The sequence below is a fragment of the Pseudopodoces humilis genome, chromosome 10, assembly GCF_049639895.1.
Source record: "Pseudopodoces humilis isolate 2021_Gansu_Grassland_sample_001 chromosome 10, ASM4963989v1, whole genome shotgun sequence".
In the NCBI taxonomy this organism is placed as follows: domain Eukaryota; kingdom Metazoa; phylum Chordata; class Aves; order Passeriformes; family Paridae; genus Pseudopodoces; species Pseudopodoces humilis.
In genome coordinates this window covers 6,810,381-6,827,383 of record NC_142209.1, presented here as the reverse complement: position 1 = coordinate 6,827,383, position 17,003 = coordinate 6,810,381, and the positions used below count along the sequence as shown (strand labels likewise).

The 17,003-nt window shown below is 45.3% G+C and overlaps 1 protein-coding gene across 7 annotated transcripts in view; it reads right to left on the bottom strand.

Annotated features, from left to right (window-relative positions):
- Positions 1-17,003, bottom strand: part of HMCN1 (hemicentin 1) — a 176,103-nt gene that overhangs the window by 19,821 nt on the left and 139,279 nt on the right. For all 7 annotated transcript variants that reach the window (XM_088060138.1, XM_088060142.1, XM_088060143.1 and 4 more), the window contains 22 exons: positions 16,900-16,997; positions 15,948-16,226; positions 15,099-15,289; positions 14,009-14,090; positions 13,420-13,556; positions 9,797-9,938; positions 8,640-8,784; positions 7,770-7,897; positions 7,279-7,435; positions 6,985-7,106; positions 6,638-6,802; positions 6,352-6,459; positions 6,073-6,210; positions 5,803-5,937; positions 5,302-5,571; positions 4,630-4,820; positions 4,046-4,259; positions 3,442-3,576; positions 2,780-2,970; positions 2,218-2,299; positions 943-1,212; positions 273-443 (listed from right to left, as the gene is read on the bottom strand). In XM_088060138.1, the coding sequence (XP_087916264.1) occupies positions 273-443; positions 943-1,212; positions 2,218-2,299; positions 2,780-2,970; positions 3,442-3,576; positions 4,046-4,259; positions 4,630-4,820; positions 5,302-5,571; positions 5,803-5,937; positions 6,073-6,210; positions 6,352-6,459; positions 6,638-6,802; positions 6,985-7,106; positions 7,279-7,435; positions 7,770-7,897; positions 8,640-8,784; positions 9,797-9,938; positions 13,420-13,556; positions 14,009-14,090; positions 15,099-15,289; positions 15,948-16,226; positions 16,900-16,997 (3,551 nt within the window). The remainder of the gene's footprint in view (positions 1-272; positions 444-942; positions 1,213-2,217; positions 2,300-2,779; positions 2,971-3,441; positions 3,577-4,045; positions 4,260-4,629; positions 4,821-5,301; positions 5,572-5,802; positions 5,938-6,072; positions 6,211-6,351; positions 6,460-6,637; positions 6,803-6,984; positions 7,107-7,278; positions 7,436-7,769; positions 7,898-8,639; positions 8,785-9,796; positions 9,939-13,419; positions 13,557-14,008; positions 14,091-15,098; positions 15,290-15,947; positions 16,227-16,899; positions 16,998-17,003) is intronic.

Sequence of the window (17,003 nt, the reverse complement as noted above, 5' to 3'; positions counted from 1 at the left end):
GGGGAAAAGTTTTAAACTAAAAGAGGAGAAATTTAGATTAGGTATTTGGAAGGAATTGTTCCCTGTGAGGGTGGGGAGGCCCTGGCACAGGGTGCCCAGAGAAGCTGTGGCTGCCCCTGGATCCCTGGAAGTGTCCAAGGACAGGCTGGACAGGACTTGGAGCAATCTTCAGTAGTGGAAGGTGTCCCTGTCCATGGCAGGGGGTGGCACTGGATGTAATTTCAGGTCCCTCCAACCCATACCCTTGTGGGATTGTGTGACTGCAGCAGTACCTGGGCAGGGCTGGCGGTGGCAGCTGCGCCGGTCACTGTGGGGCCCTTGGCAGCCGCGGCCTCCGTTGGCTGGCATGGGGTTGTCGCACTGCCGGACGCGCTCCTGCACACCCTGGCCACAGGTGACACTGCACGCCTGCCATTCCAGCCAGCTGGAGAACCCACCATGCACTGCAACAAGAGCAGGGATGCTGCTGGGCACTGCTGGTGCCTACAGGTCCCTTAGGCCAACACAGAAGTGAAAACTGCACCTCCTGACCCTTGGAAATCCATCTCACTTCATGTCATTACTGTGCAAAAATCTCTTACCATAGTTCAAAGACAATTACTGCATATGCTCCTGAATTCTTTTCTTTAGAGACACAGTTCAGTCATGACTGTGTTCTGAGGATGGAATCTAGTTCAAGACCCTTTCATTATGATTTTTGTCTCTCACCCTCTACAACCTCTGTCTCTCCCAGCTGGCTGAGCATAATGGAAGAAAATTTAATGAAAGAGAATCCCACTCAAATATCAGACTAGGCTTACCTTACACCTAATGCTTATAAAGTAGATAAGATCAAATATCTCATCCATAAAATGTGGGCAAGATGAACCTTGACCACACTGGATCCAGATTAATGCTATCCTCTACCAGCTTCAAAGCCCCTCTGATGCTTTTTGCACCTACCCTGCACAGTCAGGGGTACTGTGACGAGGACGGATCCCAGGAGATTCCTGGCTATGCACTCGTACTCTGAGGTGTCCTCCCTCTGCAGCGCGGCGATGCGCAGGGAGCCGTTGGGCAGCAGGCTCACTCTGTCATCGCCCAGCACGGGCTGTCCCTGGCGGAACCAGCTGATGGTTGGAGGGGGCTCTCCCCTGGCCTGGCAGTCCAGCACCGCCGTGGCACCGGCTTCCAGCATGGTCCCCATCGGTTCAACAGTGATGACTGGGGGGCCTGGGAGAGAAAGGGTTCTTTGGGCAAGAGCACATGGGCACATGCTTGATTTAGCATTAAAGCGAGTGCGGAGAAGTCAGCTTACTTTGATTAAAATTATTATTATTGATCCCCTGCCAGCAAAATAGAAACACAGAATCCTTAAGGTTGGAAAAGATCTGTCAGATCACCAAGTTCAACCATCAACACAACACCACCACTGATGTTCACCACTAAACCATGTCCCCAGGTGCCACCAAACAGACACATGTTACAATGCCAACAATAAGATGGTTTGAACATGCAGCAATCTGAGGACTAAAGCAGCAATTACGGCCAAGCTACAAGTGCATATGCTCTTCTTTATTGCTAAAATGGGTTGTTTTTCATAAAACCCACAGGAAGGCGTTAATATTCATGTCCAAAAACAACTGAGGGATAAGAACAGACCTGCACTACTTGAATCTACAGTAGGAAGGGCATGCTTAGAAAATTTTCCAACTAGTAAAGAAAAATTCTAACATATCTTTTTTGCCAAAAATAAAACATTGTCAGTGAGAATTAGGATTCACCTCATGTAACTTTATATGTTGAGAGTCTAGTTTATTCCAGTTGTATTGACTGAACTCAGAGAAACAGGCCCTTTCGGAGAGTGATTCAGCTCATTCCATACTGGTTTCTATGATGAGGCTCAACCACTCTTTACATCCCTCTCTTCTTTGACCAATCACAGCTTAGACTAGACTCTCAAACATTCATGATGAAGATGCCCAGAGAAGTTCTTGGCTGCCTCATCTCTGTAAGTATTCAAGGAGCAACCAGCTCTAGTGGAAACTCTGCCCACAGCAGATGATCTTTAAAGTTCCTTCTAACCCAAGCCATTCTACAATTCCATGGAAGAGGAAATGAGTCCAAACCTCCAGGGCACTGCCCCATCTGCAACACTTCCCCCAGGAGCTGTTTGCACCTCCCCACAGACAGGTTTTCCCTCCCTTAAGAGGCATTAAGCCTCCCTTTGAGCATTACTCTGCAGGGTCAGTGTCAGGCTGCGCTCCACAACACCCACATCGTTGGTCGCCACACACTTGTAGTCACCAGCATCTTCATTCTGAGGAACAAAACAGGGGCTCAGTCTACAGGGCCCTTCCTGGCAGGGAATTTTAACTCCAATTCAAAATGCAGACATGAGTTCATGGGGGAAAAATATGAGTCTTGCTGCTCAGATTAGCAATTTTGATTTAGAATAAGAGATTTGCTCATGGAAAACACAATTGCTTTTCAACTGTCCCATAGAACCCAGGCTTTTTTAAGGCGAAAAGCAAAGGTGCTATTTAACTGGTCATGACCAGGATCTCACACACCAATAATTAATATGTGAATTCAGTCCTTCTGACAAGCAGGGAGAACTCTGACCTCCTGGCTTTTGTCTCAATAATTTGAATCTTACTAGTCTCAATTAAAACATTTTTTAAAGGTAAAAGCAAAAAAGGATAAATGTCTAGCCTGACTCTTTCAAACCAATATGATCAGGAATACCTTTATCAATCAAGTTCAAGGCAGACACTCAAAGTATCAGGGCATGACTCACCACAGTGCCATAGATAGCAAGGGAACCATTAACAAGCTGTTGGATCCTGTTGCTAGTCTGAACTCCCACTCCTTTTTTGCTCCACTGGATGGTTGGAGGGGGATCTCCCCTGACTTCACAATTCAACATGGCATTGCCACCCAAGGGCTCAATTCGGCTGGAGTGATAATCCCCTTTGAAGACTGGAGGCTCTGAAAAAACAAGGGATGGCAGAGAAATAGTAGAGCCAAAATGAAGTGTTCCTAATGATAACTACTGGCAGGGATCACTTACCTCACAGTTTCTGAAAGGGGTATTTCAACCAGTTTGGATTTTTCCCATTTAGCCATTGTCAAGGTATTATATACTAGGGGGAATGGCTTTAAAATGACAGCAGACAGGTTCAAATTGGATATTAGGGAGAAATTCTCCCCTGTGAGGGTGGTGAGACCCCTGGCCCAGGTTGCCCAGAGAAGCTGTGGCTGCCCCTGGATCCCTGTAAGTGTCCAAGGCCAGACTTGGAGCACCCTGGGCTAGTGGAAGGTGTCCCTGCCCATGGAAGAGGGTGGCACTGGATGAGTTTTAAGGTCCCTTCCCACCCATTCCATTGTGATTCCACTATCCAAACCCAATGGTTACAGGGAGCTGTCCAGCAACGACCTCAACTGCTTTATTTCACATACCTTTGACATACACAAAGCCAATGGCCTTGATGGAGCCCACTGTGTTCTCTGCAGAGCACACATAGGTGCCAGAGTCCTCCTTGGACACCCTCTCGATGAGCAGCTCACTGTGCCCATTGACACTGTCATACTGTGCTGGAAGGAGAGCAGGAAAAGGGTCATCCAGGGATTGAAATATACACAGCTCACAGGAGTGTTTGAATCTGTGCACTCTCTGCAGCACAGCTCAGAGGCCCTGTGCATCCCTGAGACATTCCAGGAATGCACAGAAAGTCACTGCTGTGACATTCGCCCATGTGCACCTATTCACTTCAGCTGCCCCTTAATTTCAAGCATCTGTTCCTTGGATGCTGAGTAAATATCATCAGGTATTATTTTTTTTAGTGTGCTACATTATTGGCTACAGAAGAGGGACCTTTTTTAATTGCCTTCCTTACAGCTTTGTCTCAGAGGCAGTTTAATTACATGACTGCATAACACTAAAGATATTCCTCACACAATCACTAACAGTGTATTCCAGACAGAATTTTGTTCTTCCCTGTGCTAAACTGCAATGCTGGACAGGGGAAAAAAATCTGCAGCCAGATGGCCATCAGGGACTCACCTGGAATGATGTTATTGTTAAAGGTCCACGTTATTCTGGGGACAGGTATCCCAGTTGCTTTGCAGGTTAACCTGAGCTGTTCTCCTTTGGTCAAGGCTGTGTCTCCAGGCAGTTCAGTGAAAGCTGGGAGCACATGAACTGTCAGGGTGACCATGTGTGTGTCCTCCCCGGCAGCGTTGGTGGCAATGCAGGTGTAACCGCCAGAGTCTTCGGGCTAGAAGGAAACATGGTGGGGAAATTTCAGCTGGGATATATCCTACAGCTCAGATATATCCTACAGCACATGCCACTCATATCAGTAAGAGAATAATGAAAGGCTTGGAACAAGCATTCAGCAGAAATGCTCAGCTGAGCTCTTCCACTTCCCTAAATTTGAAGGATGACTAACACTTCTTTTTACCCTTCCTGAGCATTTACCACTACAAATTCTTCATAGATTTTACTCCCCAGTGGAAAATGAGAACTTTTATAATGATTTTGGAACATCAAGAACAAGGAATCAAAATTAAAACAATGACTAACCCAGAAGTGGATCTTATCACTGCCAAATGTGTCCAGTAATAGTTTAGATTTAGGGAACTTACCACAACATTGACCAAAATGAGGTCTCCACCAGGCACAGTCTGGAATTTTCCCACTGTGTCCCTTAGCAGTGTGTTGTTCTTCTTCCAGTTAATTGTTGGTGTTGGGATCCCCTCAGCCACACAGGACAGAACAGCCTGGGAACTCTCTGTGACTGTGTACTGTGTATCTGTGCTGCGGATCCTGGGTGGAACTGCGGGGAGATCATGAGAAACATTTCTTCTGGGTATTATCCAAGCACAACATTGGACTGAAGAAAACCCTTCCTTGGACCTTCTGGATTGTACATCTCCATCAATGACTGTGTGCCAAAATTCAAGAAACTGACCAATATTACAACTTAGTAACACTCCCCTGTATTAAGTAGCACAATTTTCCTTAACTCCTCATGTACATCCCTAGCTCCTTACTCACTGTGGTGTCACACTGGTAACACACATCGTTTCCCTACAGTTACACTTATCATGGAATCACGGGATGGTTTGGGCTGGAAGGGACTTTAGAGCTCATCTCATTTCAACCCCTACTGAGCACAGCAGGGACACCTTCCACTATCCCAGGTTGCTCCAAGCCGCATCCAGCCTGGACTTGGACACTTCCAGGGATGTGGAGTCCTCAGCCTGTCTGGACCAGCTGTTGCAGTGCCACCTACCATGCCAGGAAGAGTTCCTTACCGTGCACAGTGAGCTCCATGTTGGAGGTGGTGGATCCTGCGGGATTTGCTGCTGTGCAGGTGTAGTGGCCGCTGTCCCCGGGCTGCACAAACAGGATCTGCAGAGCTCCCGTGCTCAGGATTCTCCTTCGCATGGACTCTGTTATCTGCTGCCCATCCTTATGCCAGCTGATCTCTGGCCCAGGGTAGCCTTCAGCCTCACACTGCAGAGTGACAGACTGATCAACAGCAACAACATATTCCTCCATGTAGGACTTGATAACAGGAGGAACTGAAAGGAACAAAGACAATCATTAAAAGAATTACATGGTGTAAGAAGCAAGAACACTTTAGTTCTTAGTGAAAATAACTCTAAAAGCACATACTAAACTAGACATCTAACTAAAGGGAATAAACCTCCTGGGCTCTGTTCAGTGTCGCATCAAACAGGAAAGCACTAGGTCACTTTCTATTGCTCAGAATTGTCTTTGGACCAAGAGAAGGCGTTTAAAAGGTAATTTACCTTGAACTTTCAGCTTGATCTTCCCCAGAGCAGTGCCAGCTGGATTCTGAGCAACACACATGTAAGTGCCAGCATCTTCCACAGCTGCTCTGGCAATCTGCAAACTGCCACTTGGCTGGACCATGTAACTGTTCCCTAAAACAAATATAATCAAAGTATTGGTTTGGTGTTTGGTTTTAAATAAATGGCAAAGAGAAACACAAGTTTCAGAAAAGAAAATGGACGTCTGTGTCACAGGATCAGGCAGGGTCCCAGGCTTTGGGAGGGTACCTGTGGTGATGATGTTGATGCCCTCCTTCTGCCACGTGATCACAGGCAGAGGACTGCCTGTGGCCTCGCAGGGCAACACAATGGGATTGTTCACAATGACATCCAATGTCCTCAGCTGGGCCTGGATAACAGGTGGCTCTGTGGAATGAAAGAAAAAGGGAAAAGCATAACATTCAGGGCTAGGAAAATACAGAAGAGCACTAAAATTGTACAACCTGAGCAGGCTGAAGTAGCACCACTGGCTGCCAGAACAGCCTTGCTCATCAGCCTCCAGCTTACCCTGCACAAGTAGAGTGACGTGCCTGTGGGCAGAGCCCGCGGCGTTCCGGGCCACGCATGTGTACCTGCCCCCATGGGCCAGCTGGGCAGAGGGGATCTCCACAGCTCCTGGGGCAGAGAGAGCACCACAACATGCAGAGCATCCTCAAAGCACAGGTGCTCCCTTACAGCATCCCTCATTTCATTCCAAGCCATCAGAGAGGAGATCTTTGGGGGATTGTTTGCATTTCTGTAATTCGTGACTTACGGATGTGCCTGATGGTGCTAATTTCCTGCAGCACATTACCTGAAGAGAGAATTCTGTAGCCATCTCCTCTGGGAAGCAATTTAATGCCATTTTTGGTCCAATGAACTGAGGGCACAGGAACACCAGAGGCAGTGCAGGAAACCACGACTGGAGATAGCTTTGTTACCAGGAGCTCTGTGGCTTCATCCGCTATGGATGGGGGCACTGAAAATCAAGAGCAGGGCAAAAGTTACTTACCTACATTCATTTGTTATAAATTCTTGGAAATACCAGAGACTTATGGATATCAGTATCAAACCGGAATGAAATAAACTGTCATCTCAACATTGGAACGCCCCAAAGAAGTTCTGGGTGCCACACAAACGTAATAGCAATATCCCCTCTACCTTGAACAGTGAGATCAATTGCCCTTTGATCTTCTCCTGCATCATTTGATACAGAGCACTCATAGACAGCAGTGTCATCCACAGTGGGAGAAATGATTACTAAGGAACCTGAAGACAGAAGTCTGAACAAAGAAAAAAGAAAGTAAAAGCTATTGAAATACTTCTTTCCTTCTCAGGTAATCAGCCCACTGAATTTGCTGACTAGACAAGGTAGTGTTTAAGCACAGATTTTTCAAGTGCCAAAATCATTCCTGAAAACCTAAAACCCACAGCAAAAAAAGAAACACCTTTCACCTGTATGTATTCTGGTTCTGGTCAATATGAAGCAGATGCCCATTCTTTTTCCAGCTAATTGCTGGTCTAGGAATTCCGGTGGCTTCACAAGGCAAAGTGGTTTGCACATTTACGGTAACTGTGATATTCGTCTGCCCAGGAGCAATAGCTGGAGGAACTAAGGACAAAAAATCCTAATTATTTAAAATAACTATAACTATATACATATATATATATATATATATTTGTGGTTGTGTGCATGTGTATATATATATATCTGTATATATATGTATCTGTATATTTATATATATGTGTGCGTACATATATGTGTATATATATGTGTGTATATATGTGTATATATACGTATGTGTGTATATATATATATGTATATGTATATACATTTCTCCCCCCTTTTTTTTTTAACCAGAGCAGCTAAGAAGGGGCTAAACTGAAACTGCCTCTGGCAGAAGAAACCTGCCATCAGTGGATTCAGTGGCAGCCCCAGGCTTTACCGAGGACGTGCAGGTCAATGCGCTGGCGCTCGCTGCCTGCGGCGTTGGTGGCCATGCACACGTATCTGCCCGCATCAGCCACCTGCGCCCAGGGGATGTGCAGGGACCCATCCTCCAACACCGAATACCTGCAACAAGTGCAAATGGTGCTGCCCACCATCCATCAACAGGGTACACTAGCAGTGCAGAGGAAGAGATGCCTCAGAGAACACAATCAATGGCCTAAATGAGGCATGCATTAATTGGGGCACAGAGTTTTCTAACTTATTTCACTCTTACACAACACATCCATTTCCCACAGAAACAATGAAATCTGGCTGACATGCTGATTTCACATAAACGATACTGGATTTACAGAAAACAGCCAACCTCCTTTTTTATGGTTTCTCATTTAACCTTAAAAAAACTTAAATAATACCTGTACTTTTTCTTTGCAATATAAAAAAATTCCTTAACATTTATTCAGTTCTAGAAAATGCCAAACTATTTCCTTATAAAATAGTCAGGAAACAGAAAGTATTCACTATAATAAAAGTTGGTACTAGAACATGTATAGAAAGTTTCATGAAAGACAGAATAGCTTTTGGTCTGCATGAAATTGCTTGTCTGCATCCCAAAACATATAACATATACATTATACATATATTGTACATATAACAATCTAAAGATATTTCACATTTCCTGTTCAAAATCTCTAATGTCAGAATAATTATTATTATATTTAGTTGCCAAAGTTTTTTAACAACAAAAATGTGAAACGTTTGGTGCTGCTATTTTTCTCTAGAACAATTTAATGTCTAATTAAGTTTCTGTAATAAATACATTCTTAAGTAGCAATGAAGAATATTTATGCTAAATTCTGGGCAATACCTGGAATTATTTCCAGTAAAAACAGCCCCATCCTTCCTCCAGGTGATCCTGGGGGCTGGGACTCCTTCTGCAGCACACTCCAGCAGGGCAGAGGTGTTGATGTGCACCATGGCGGTCTGGGGGCTGCTCCGGATCATGGGAGCCACTGCAAAGGAGAATTGCTGACGATACAAACAAAGTAACTCTACATTGCAATGATCGAAACTGAACAAATGAAAAGAGTTGCAGCAGCAGGTCTGGGCTCACTGCAAAGACAGGAACAAGTTTCTTACCATTCTGGGTGACGGTAATTGCCAAGGTGCAGCAGGGAATGAGAAAGAAAAGTTTAGGCTGAAATGCACTGCAAAGGTCAGCTCTGCAAGTTACTGCAAAGGGTATCGCTGAGCTAAAACAGTGGGATTTCAGCACATGGAATTTGGCAAGTTAAGGCTGTGGGGACATCCTCGCTTCCTGATTACACACTAAGGAGAAAAAAGGACTAGCTGGACTAGGTAAGGCCAGTCACTGGGGGCACAGTGTAAGGCAGGGCCCACACGACAGGGCTGGAAACTGAATAGAAAAAGGGGGAAAGGTTCCTTCCAGTCACCTGAGTGTGAAAGTAGAATAGCTTCTCATCAGACTAGAGGTGAGAAAATAAAAAGGTTTAAAATGGAGCTCAGGGCTCTGGTAGCACAGGACAAGTATCAAATGTAAGGCTGCTCAAGCCCTGTCCTCTCCAGGCACAGAGAAGCTGCCACAGCTCTCAAGTAACGTGTTAAACCAGCTGTGAAACCTTGTCCCCAAGGCATCAGTCAAATGCTTCAAAGAATTGCTGTGGGTTTGTCCAAGAGTATTTGCCAGTTGTGGATATGGGTGTTCACTCTGGATGTATCCTGACTCTGTGTCAGGACGATGGCTGGATGCAGCCTCTGCTCGCAGGAAACGCAGATGGACAGGGAGTGAGCCATGGCAAGTGCCCAGCAGGTCCCTTAATCTGGGAGCCAGCTGTGCTCAGCAGTGGGACATGAGGCCATGCACATGGCCCCACAGTTTGGACACGGCCTGAGTGGACAACGTATGGCTAGAAAGCGACCACAAGTGCTCAGTCCTTGCTGCCTGAACTCCTGCAGGAACTCCATGCAAAGCCCAAGCTGCCCAAGGCTGTTCCATGACATTACCGTGCACTGCCAGCAGGAACTCCCTGGTGGTTTCCCCTGCCACATTCCTGGCCACACAGGTGTATCTGGCGCTGTCCCCCAGCTCGGCGTTGTTGATCTGCAGGTACCTCCCGCTGGACAGGATCCGCAGCCGGGGGCCTCCCTGCGGGCACACACAGACACAGGCAGGGGTTTAGAGCTTCGTGCTGGCCTCTCCTGAGCACAGAACATCCTTCCACTGCACAGCAATGAATGCCAGGAGAGAAGGGCACCAATAAACCAGGGACTGAACTCACTGCTGCCTTTATATCCCTGAAAAGAAGAGGGTAAAGAAAGCTTTTAAAACTTAGCATTGCTTACTGGTTCTCCATTGAAACCCCTACTGAGGCTTGTGCTTGAAGAAGGCAGGTGTTACAGAGCCAAAGGGCTCTGGAGTTTTTATGGAAAGGGGCACTTGATAAGCACATGATTAATTTCATTTATCTTGTTATCTATGCACACTACAGGCAGAAGGAATCTAAGTTTCTCTACACTGTTCTTCCAGCATCACAGTCAGGCTTAGCCAGCTCAGTTTACCATCCAGGAGTTCATCAGCCAGCAGTTCTGGGCAGAGGCTGCCCCTCTTCCCAGCCCTGCAGTGACTCCACAGGCCCTGCCCAGAGCCAGTTCAGTAAGAGCTTTACCACACCCAGCCTGGGTTGTGTCTGCATCAATCACTGACAGCAACATCACCTACAAGTGCTCAGAGACCTGAATGGATAAAAAGCAGCAGGAAAAAAAGTACAAACTTAGCTTTTCCACTATGTGCTACCCACCCTCTGGATGGAACTGAAAGCTAACATTCCCATCTACTCTTCTGGTTAGGGGGTCTGAGAAGGGCACCCCAGGAGAGATGAAACTCCTCTGGTTCTGCATTAGCACCCTGGTACTCTGCTCTCACATCAGAGCAGACATCAGATCCAAGGCTGCAGTGCAGGGCCAGAGCTCTCAGATGGCACAATTCTACACCAGGGTGGGTTACTGACAGATTTTGGACAATCACTGGCATTTCCTGTTGAGAACACAACATGTGTGATGGTTTCTAAATACAGAAACCTAGAGATAACAGAAGACAGGGGATGAAGCTGTAACTTAATCCTTGGGCTCTACTCAAGCTAAGCCAGAAAACTCACTGAAAATAAAAAATACGAACTCAGCAAGTCTTTTAGTGTTTGAAAAAAGCCTGATTAGGCCAGGAGATTCCTATTCTTTTCTTAACCCTCGATGCATTTCCAAAATCCGTCAGGAGTGCCACAACTTCAAAGCTGCTGGAGGGCAGATCTTCGTATAGCTCTGCTGCCAGAGAAGGTGGTGCTGCACAATTCCATCACTCAGCACAGAGATAGAATAGGGCAGGCTTCATCTCAAAATCTGCCCAGTGGAAGACAACAAAAGTGGGAGGAATGACAACCCCCACAACAAGGCTGCTTCACAAAAACAGTGATCTATAAATAGAAATAACACTGCAGGCTGAGAACCTGCCGTTCTCCAGCCCTCTCTTGTCACTGTGACACCTCCTCATTTCCAGGCAAGAAGGATGATGTGCCAAGGAGGTGCTCACCTCTCTTCCCCCACCCAAGGACACCCATTTCCAGCGGCTCAGGATAAGTCAGCTGTTACATTTCTTTGGGGTTGAGAAAGCAACCAGGCATTGGGGAGGACACTGATTTCTCCTTATGTCTAGTGTTGGAAACCAAAAATCTGCAGCCTTAGAAAAAGACTGGATTGATGTAGTGATGAAAATACACAGACATTAGGTAGAGAAATTATAAACTTATGTCTCTATAGTTATAAGTAAGAATATGTCTTAAGTAGGTAAGAAATTATATTAGGTAAAATAGTTTGAAGTTTGAACTGTAATAGTATGATTTATAGATTAGGTTAGAGATCCAGAAATTATAACAGAGAGATGCATGAGTACGTGACCTGTCAGCTTAGTGGCTAAGAGACAGATGCAGTGCAGCAAAATTAAGCAAAGGTGATAGGTTAATAAGTGAAAACAAGCTTCATCATGTCAACTGCCTATTGGGCTGAAATGTTATACATTGCTGTGCAGAGAAGGAACAGGAGACTTTCTCAAGCTATAGTTGACTTGTTGCCTATAAATCTCATACCTCGAGACTGATATCTTATCGGGCTACTTAAGCAATAAATCATCTCACAGCATGGTGATCCCATCCCTTGTGTTTCATCTCGACATTCTAGAATATGAGCTCATGGATGGGGAGGCACAGGGTGCCCAGAGAAACTGTGGCTATCCCTGGATCCTTGGAAGCATCCAAGGCCAGGCTGAACCGGGCTTGGATCAATCTGGGCCAGTGGAAGGTGTCCTTGCCCATGGCAGGGGGAAGCACTGGATGGGCTTTGAATCCCCAAGAAGTTTCAGCCCTCACATTCTGACATGAGTTCATGAGGCAGGAGGAGAACTAACAGTGGAAAGATAATTCCCAGGTTACCAGCTGTGCACCTCTGGCTGTCATGGTATTCCTCTACTTATGTTTTCTGGTGAATATTTTTAACAGTAGCTGCTTTCCATGGTTTATGTTCTCTAAGCACAGCTTTTCAAACACAAGCTTTCCAATGAAGGCTAAGGCAAAAAACATTCATATGTATATTATTTAAAACCTTGTTCAACCTTGTTTTCATTAAAGAAACTGACCCCCCAATTAGAGAATTAACTGTCCAGAAGTAGAATGGTCCTGTTAAATTTGTTTCCAGCTGGTTCCTTGGCTGTATTAAGATCATGGTCCCTAGCAGCACTTTTTAAGACACATTCACCCACCATATCCTACTTCCAGTAATATTTAATTCTTCTAAATCTACCACAGAGAAAGAGTTGGAGGAATGACATGTCAGAGGAAAGCAAACAAGCAGAAACTTGGGTGAAGATTTAGTGAATGATCACAGTTAAAGGAGACAATTCTGTACTTGTATCTGTAATCTGTATTTGTTCCCTCTTTATTAATGAGCAAAGGTTGAGAGAAAATTTTTAAGTTCAATTAATAACTTAACTTTAATATTCAGTTGAAAAGGACCTGTTTTGTGAGTGGTTCAAAGGATGGGAAGGAAAAAATTCCTTCTGTATAAACAATCCTCATCTTGCTAATTGTCTCTCAACCAGCAAAGACTCCTTGCCATGGCACTAGGGAATTCTGAATGGGAAAGATGCACTTGGTACAAAACATGGTGATTAGTAACCCATTTTCTTTTAAAGAACTTCAATTCCTTTCTAAATGCTATTAGAGTAGGAGGATGCATAATAATAGCCAAAGGAAACAGAGTGCAGTCTTGTCTCAGCTACCTTTCCTGGGAAGCCATTCAGGAGTTTACCAAAGGCTTCTAGCATTGCTCAGAGGAGCCAGGAGGAGCAAGGGATCCCCCTAAAGGAAAAAAGAACAAATAACAGTGGGATGGCCACTTCACATGCCTGCTGGCTCTGGGGGCTCAGCTGGGACTGACTGCAGTGGCACTAGGGCTACCCAGCTGCTCTGAGTTCCGGGCATATAACTCGGGCTGAGGGGTGAGTGAGTGGAGCAAGAGACCCTGAGCACTGCTGTGACACTGCAGTGAGCAAAAGGCCAGCACAAAGGCTGGAACCTTGGTACCTCCAGCAGCTCTCCATTCTTCAGCCAGGAGATGGTGGGAGGAGGCACAGCGTCCGACCTGCACTCCAGAATAACCTGGCTGTTCTGCAGCACCGTAAGCTCCTGGGGCCCTCCAGTACCAGCGATGTTGGGGGGCACTGGGACAAAAACCAGAGAACAAAATCAACACCACACATATGAGCCATCAAGAAAACTACTTATTGAAAATTTCCAGTTTATCTCAAGTTTAAAATAAATGCCAAGCTGTGCTATCATTAATTAGTTCTTCCTCTCAATATCTGTGTTAAATATATCATCTCTATAGAGTGAGCACAACAAACTTGATCCAACCAAATACTGACATCTGTGAGCTTCCTGAATATTCAAAATAAGACTTGGAATTGTAACAAAAATCAGGTGGAACTTGCCTTCGATTTGTGTATCACATTCAGACTAACCATCCTTAACCAGAAACATTAGTTATGATCATATAGTGTAATATTATAAAATACTTTTTCTTTAGGAATATGTGTTTGTCAACTGAGATGCTGATATGCACCTTAGCAGCTTACACTTTGAGAAAATTTTTTCTTCCCTAAATTAAACATACCATGCACTCGTACTAAATATTCCTTGTCATCATCTCCTGCTGGGCTAGATGCTAAGCATGTGTATCTTCCTGTGTCCTCCACCTGGAAACACAGAACAACTTCAGCAGAAACCCCAGATTGTCCTAGGGAAAAATTCAGCAAAACCAAGAAATACAAATGTGGATGCTAACTCTGAAACAGAGAGCTTGTGAAACTGCAGGCCATATAGCTTCTCAGTCTTGCCTGAGAAGCTGGCCTGGGAAATTCATGGGAGGATTCAAAACAATCCTCAAAGACAGAAAACAGCCTTGCAGGTGTTGTTTTCTGTCTCTTGTTTTCTTTGCAGGAGAAAGTCAGGGGGTAGTGTGCCCCACTGACCAATGATGGTAATGTAGTAATTTACTAAACAATAAGAGTTTCCTTTCTGTACTTTCCACGTATCAGTCTATAAAACAGAGCTGAAGTAATAAACTATGAGACATTCTCCTAACCGACTCTCTAGAGAGTCTGTGTCGTTCGTTCTCGCCGTTCCTAATAGAGCGACATCCAAACACGGTAACAACATACAACAGGCAGCATTTGAACACAAGCACAGGAGACAGAATGCTTGGAAAGAAAGCAATGAAGTTGTTGAATGCTTCTTGATTTCACTTTGCTGGGTTTAATCAGAGACTCCACAAACTCTCTCTGGATAATGTGTGTGCAGCACTACAGATGGAACTGGCTGTAGGGATCCACCTAAGGCAGGGTCAGGTTTTGGTACTGAGGAAATCCTTTTGTGCACACAGTCATTAGCATCTTTATGGTTTCTCCTTCCTATGAACTCCTCATTGTACAGCCCAGAAGTGTTGGTTTTACAAACAAAACAAGCAGCAATCAATCCCAGCCCTATCCCACTTCTGTCTGGGGAACTTCACCTGGGCATATACACCTGGATCCAGCCTTAGTTTATTGATGCAGGTTTTTAAAGGTTGTTTGACCCAGACCCTTCTCTAACCACAAATGCAGGTGGGTGAATTTTAGGGGTTTTTACGACACCTCTAAGGATGGTTCTAAGGCAGGAACCACTTTAGGGATTGCAGAACTGAGCCTATTTTAAACAAACGCTACCTGAGCACTGGTTATTCGGAGGGCTTCTCTTAGCATGTGAATATTGTCAGTCTGCAACAGTGGGCGCCCATCCTTCATCCATGAGATTTTGGGCACTGGGATGCCAGAGGAGATGCAGAGAAGCTCAAGTGGGTTGTTAACAATGACAGAGAGCTCTTCTGGTTCATCTGAACCATTGATATGAGGTGGCTCTGTGGAAGGAAAAACATTCCAGTTCTCTATGGACTCAAAACATGTATAAAAACTGACAACATGATTTTGTGGGTAGAGTCTGTAGAATTAGTCTACATTGAATTATTTCTGATTGCATCACGATCTCATTGAGGAACTCAGGTAATTTCTATCTGATTCTGCCTATTTGTCTGGATATTTTATGATTTAGAATTATTAGTTAGAAAATGTTTTAAAAAACACAGATAAAATATTATACAATTTCAGCAACTATATTTATCAGCCTTTTAACTGTTGTGCCTTCAGCTGCGCATCTTCCAAGCAAGTTGAATTTCTGCTAAGCAAAGTTACTAATTTATAGCATATATTTATATTAGTTACAGCACATTTCTGTACTTGGGAAATACATACTGTACTGCACATTCACACATCTTTAGGTATCTTTAATTTCCTTATTTCTCTCATTTATCATTTATTGAAATGACCAGGTTGGACCGGGCTTGGAGAAACCTGGGATAGTGCAAGGTGTCCCTGCCCATGGCAGGGGGTGAAACTAGGTGGGCTTTAAGGTCCCAACCTAAACCCCTCTGGGATTCTGTGAGCCTATGAAAATACTTCTTATCCCTGAAGGTGTTTTAAGAGTCATGTCCCTGCTCATGCTGAGAGGTGAACACTCACCCAGCACCTTCAGGATGAAGTGCTTGCTGCTCTGCCCAGCGGTGTTGGAGGCCACGCAGGTGTATCTGCCCGTGTCCGCAGGCTCTGCCCTCAGCACCTGAAGCACCATCCCACGCTTGCTGGAGCTCAGGCGAGCCCCGAGGGGCAGGGCAAGGCCATCCTTGAGCCACGACAGGCTGGGGACAGGGGAGCCATCGCTCACACAGCCCAGGGTGGCCACGCTGCCCCGCAGCACCAGCACCTCCTCCGTGCTGCCCGCATTGTCCAGGCTGGGTGGCACTGCAGGGACAGAGCTCAGTCACACACAGGACAGAGGCACAGGGACAGAGCTCAGTCACACACAGGAGAGAGGCACAGGGACAGAGCTCAGTCACACACAGGAGAGAGGCACAGGGACAGAGCTCAGTCACACATAGGACAGAGGCACAGGGACAGAACTCAGTAACACACAGGACAGAGGCACAGGGACAGAGCTCAGTCACACACGGGAGAGGGGCACAGGGACAGAGCTCAGTCACACACAGGACAGAGGCACAGGGACAGAACTCAGTCGGGTTTTCTGGGCACAGAACAGCTGGAACAGCTGCCCTTCTGCACTTCCCCACTTACATTCTTGTGCTAAACTTCACTTATAAATTAAATAATTTTCTTTCTAAAAAAAACCTGTGACACATGGGAGTTGGAGCTAGATGAGCTTTAAAGTTGTTTCCAACCCAAACCAGTCTGTGATTTTATGGTTATTGGTGACAATTCAAGTAAGGACTTTTCTAGGGCTAAAACATGTTCCATTTAAAAAAAAAAAACCCAAAACTTTGAAAAGTTAGTATTTCCCCAGTGATAATCTCTACTTGTGGCTATCTGCAATAAGGTGTTGGTGAGAAAGAAAACTAAAGAGTACGTTTAGGAAATCAAGAAATAAGATTCTTTCCATAAAAATTTCAGAGACACTCACCCAAAACTTGCAGGTTGTACTGTTTATTGTGCACTCCAGCCCTGTTAGATGCTACACAAGTGTACACTCCAGTATCAGATATCTGCAGTCGAGCAAGCCTAAGG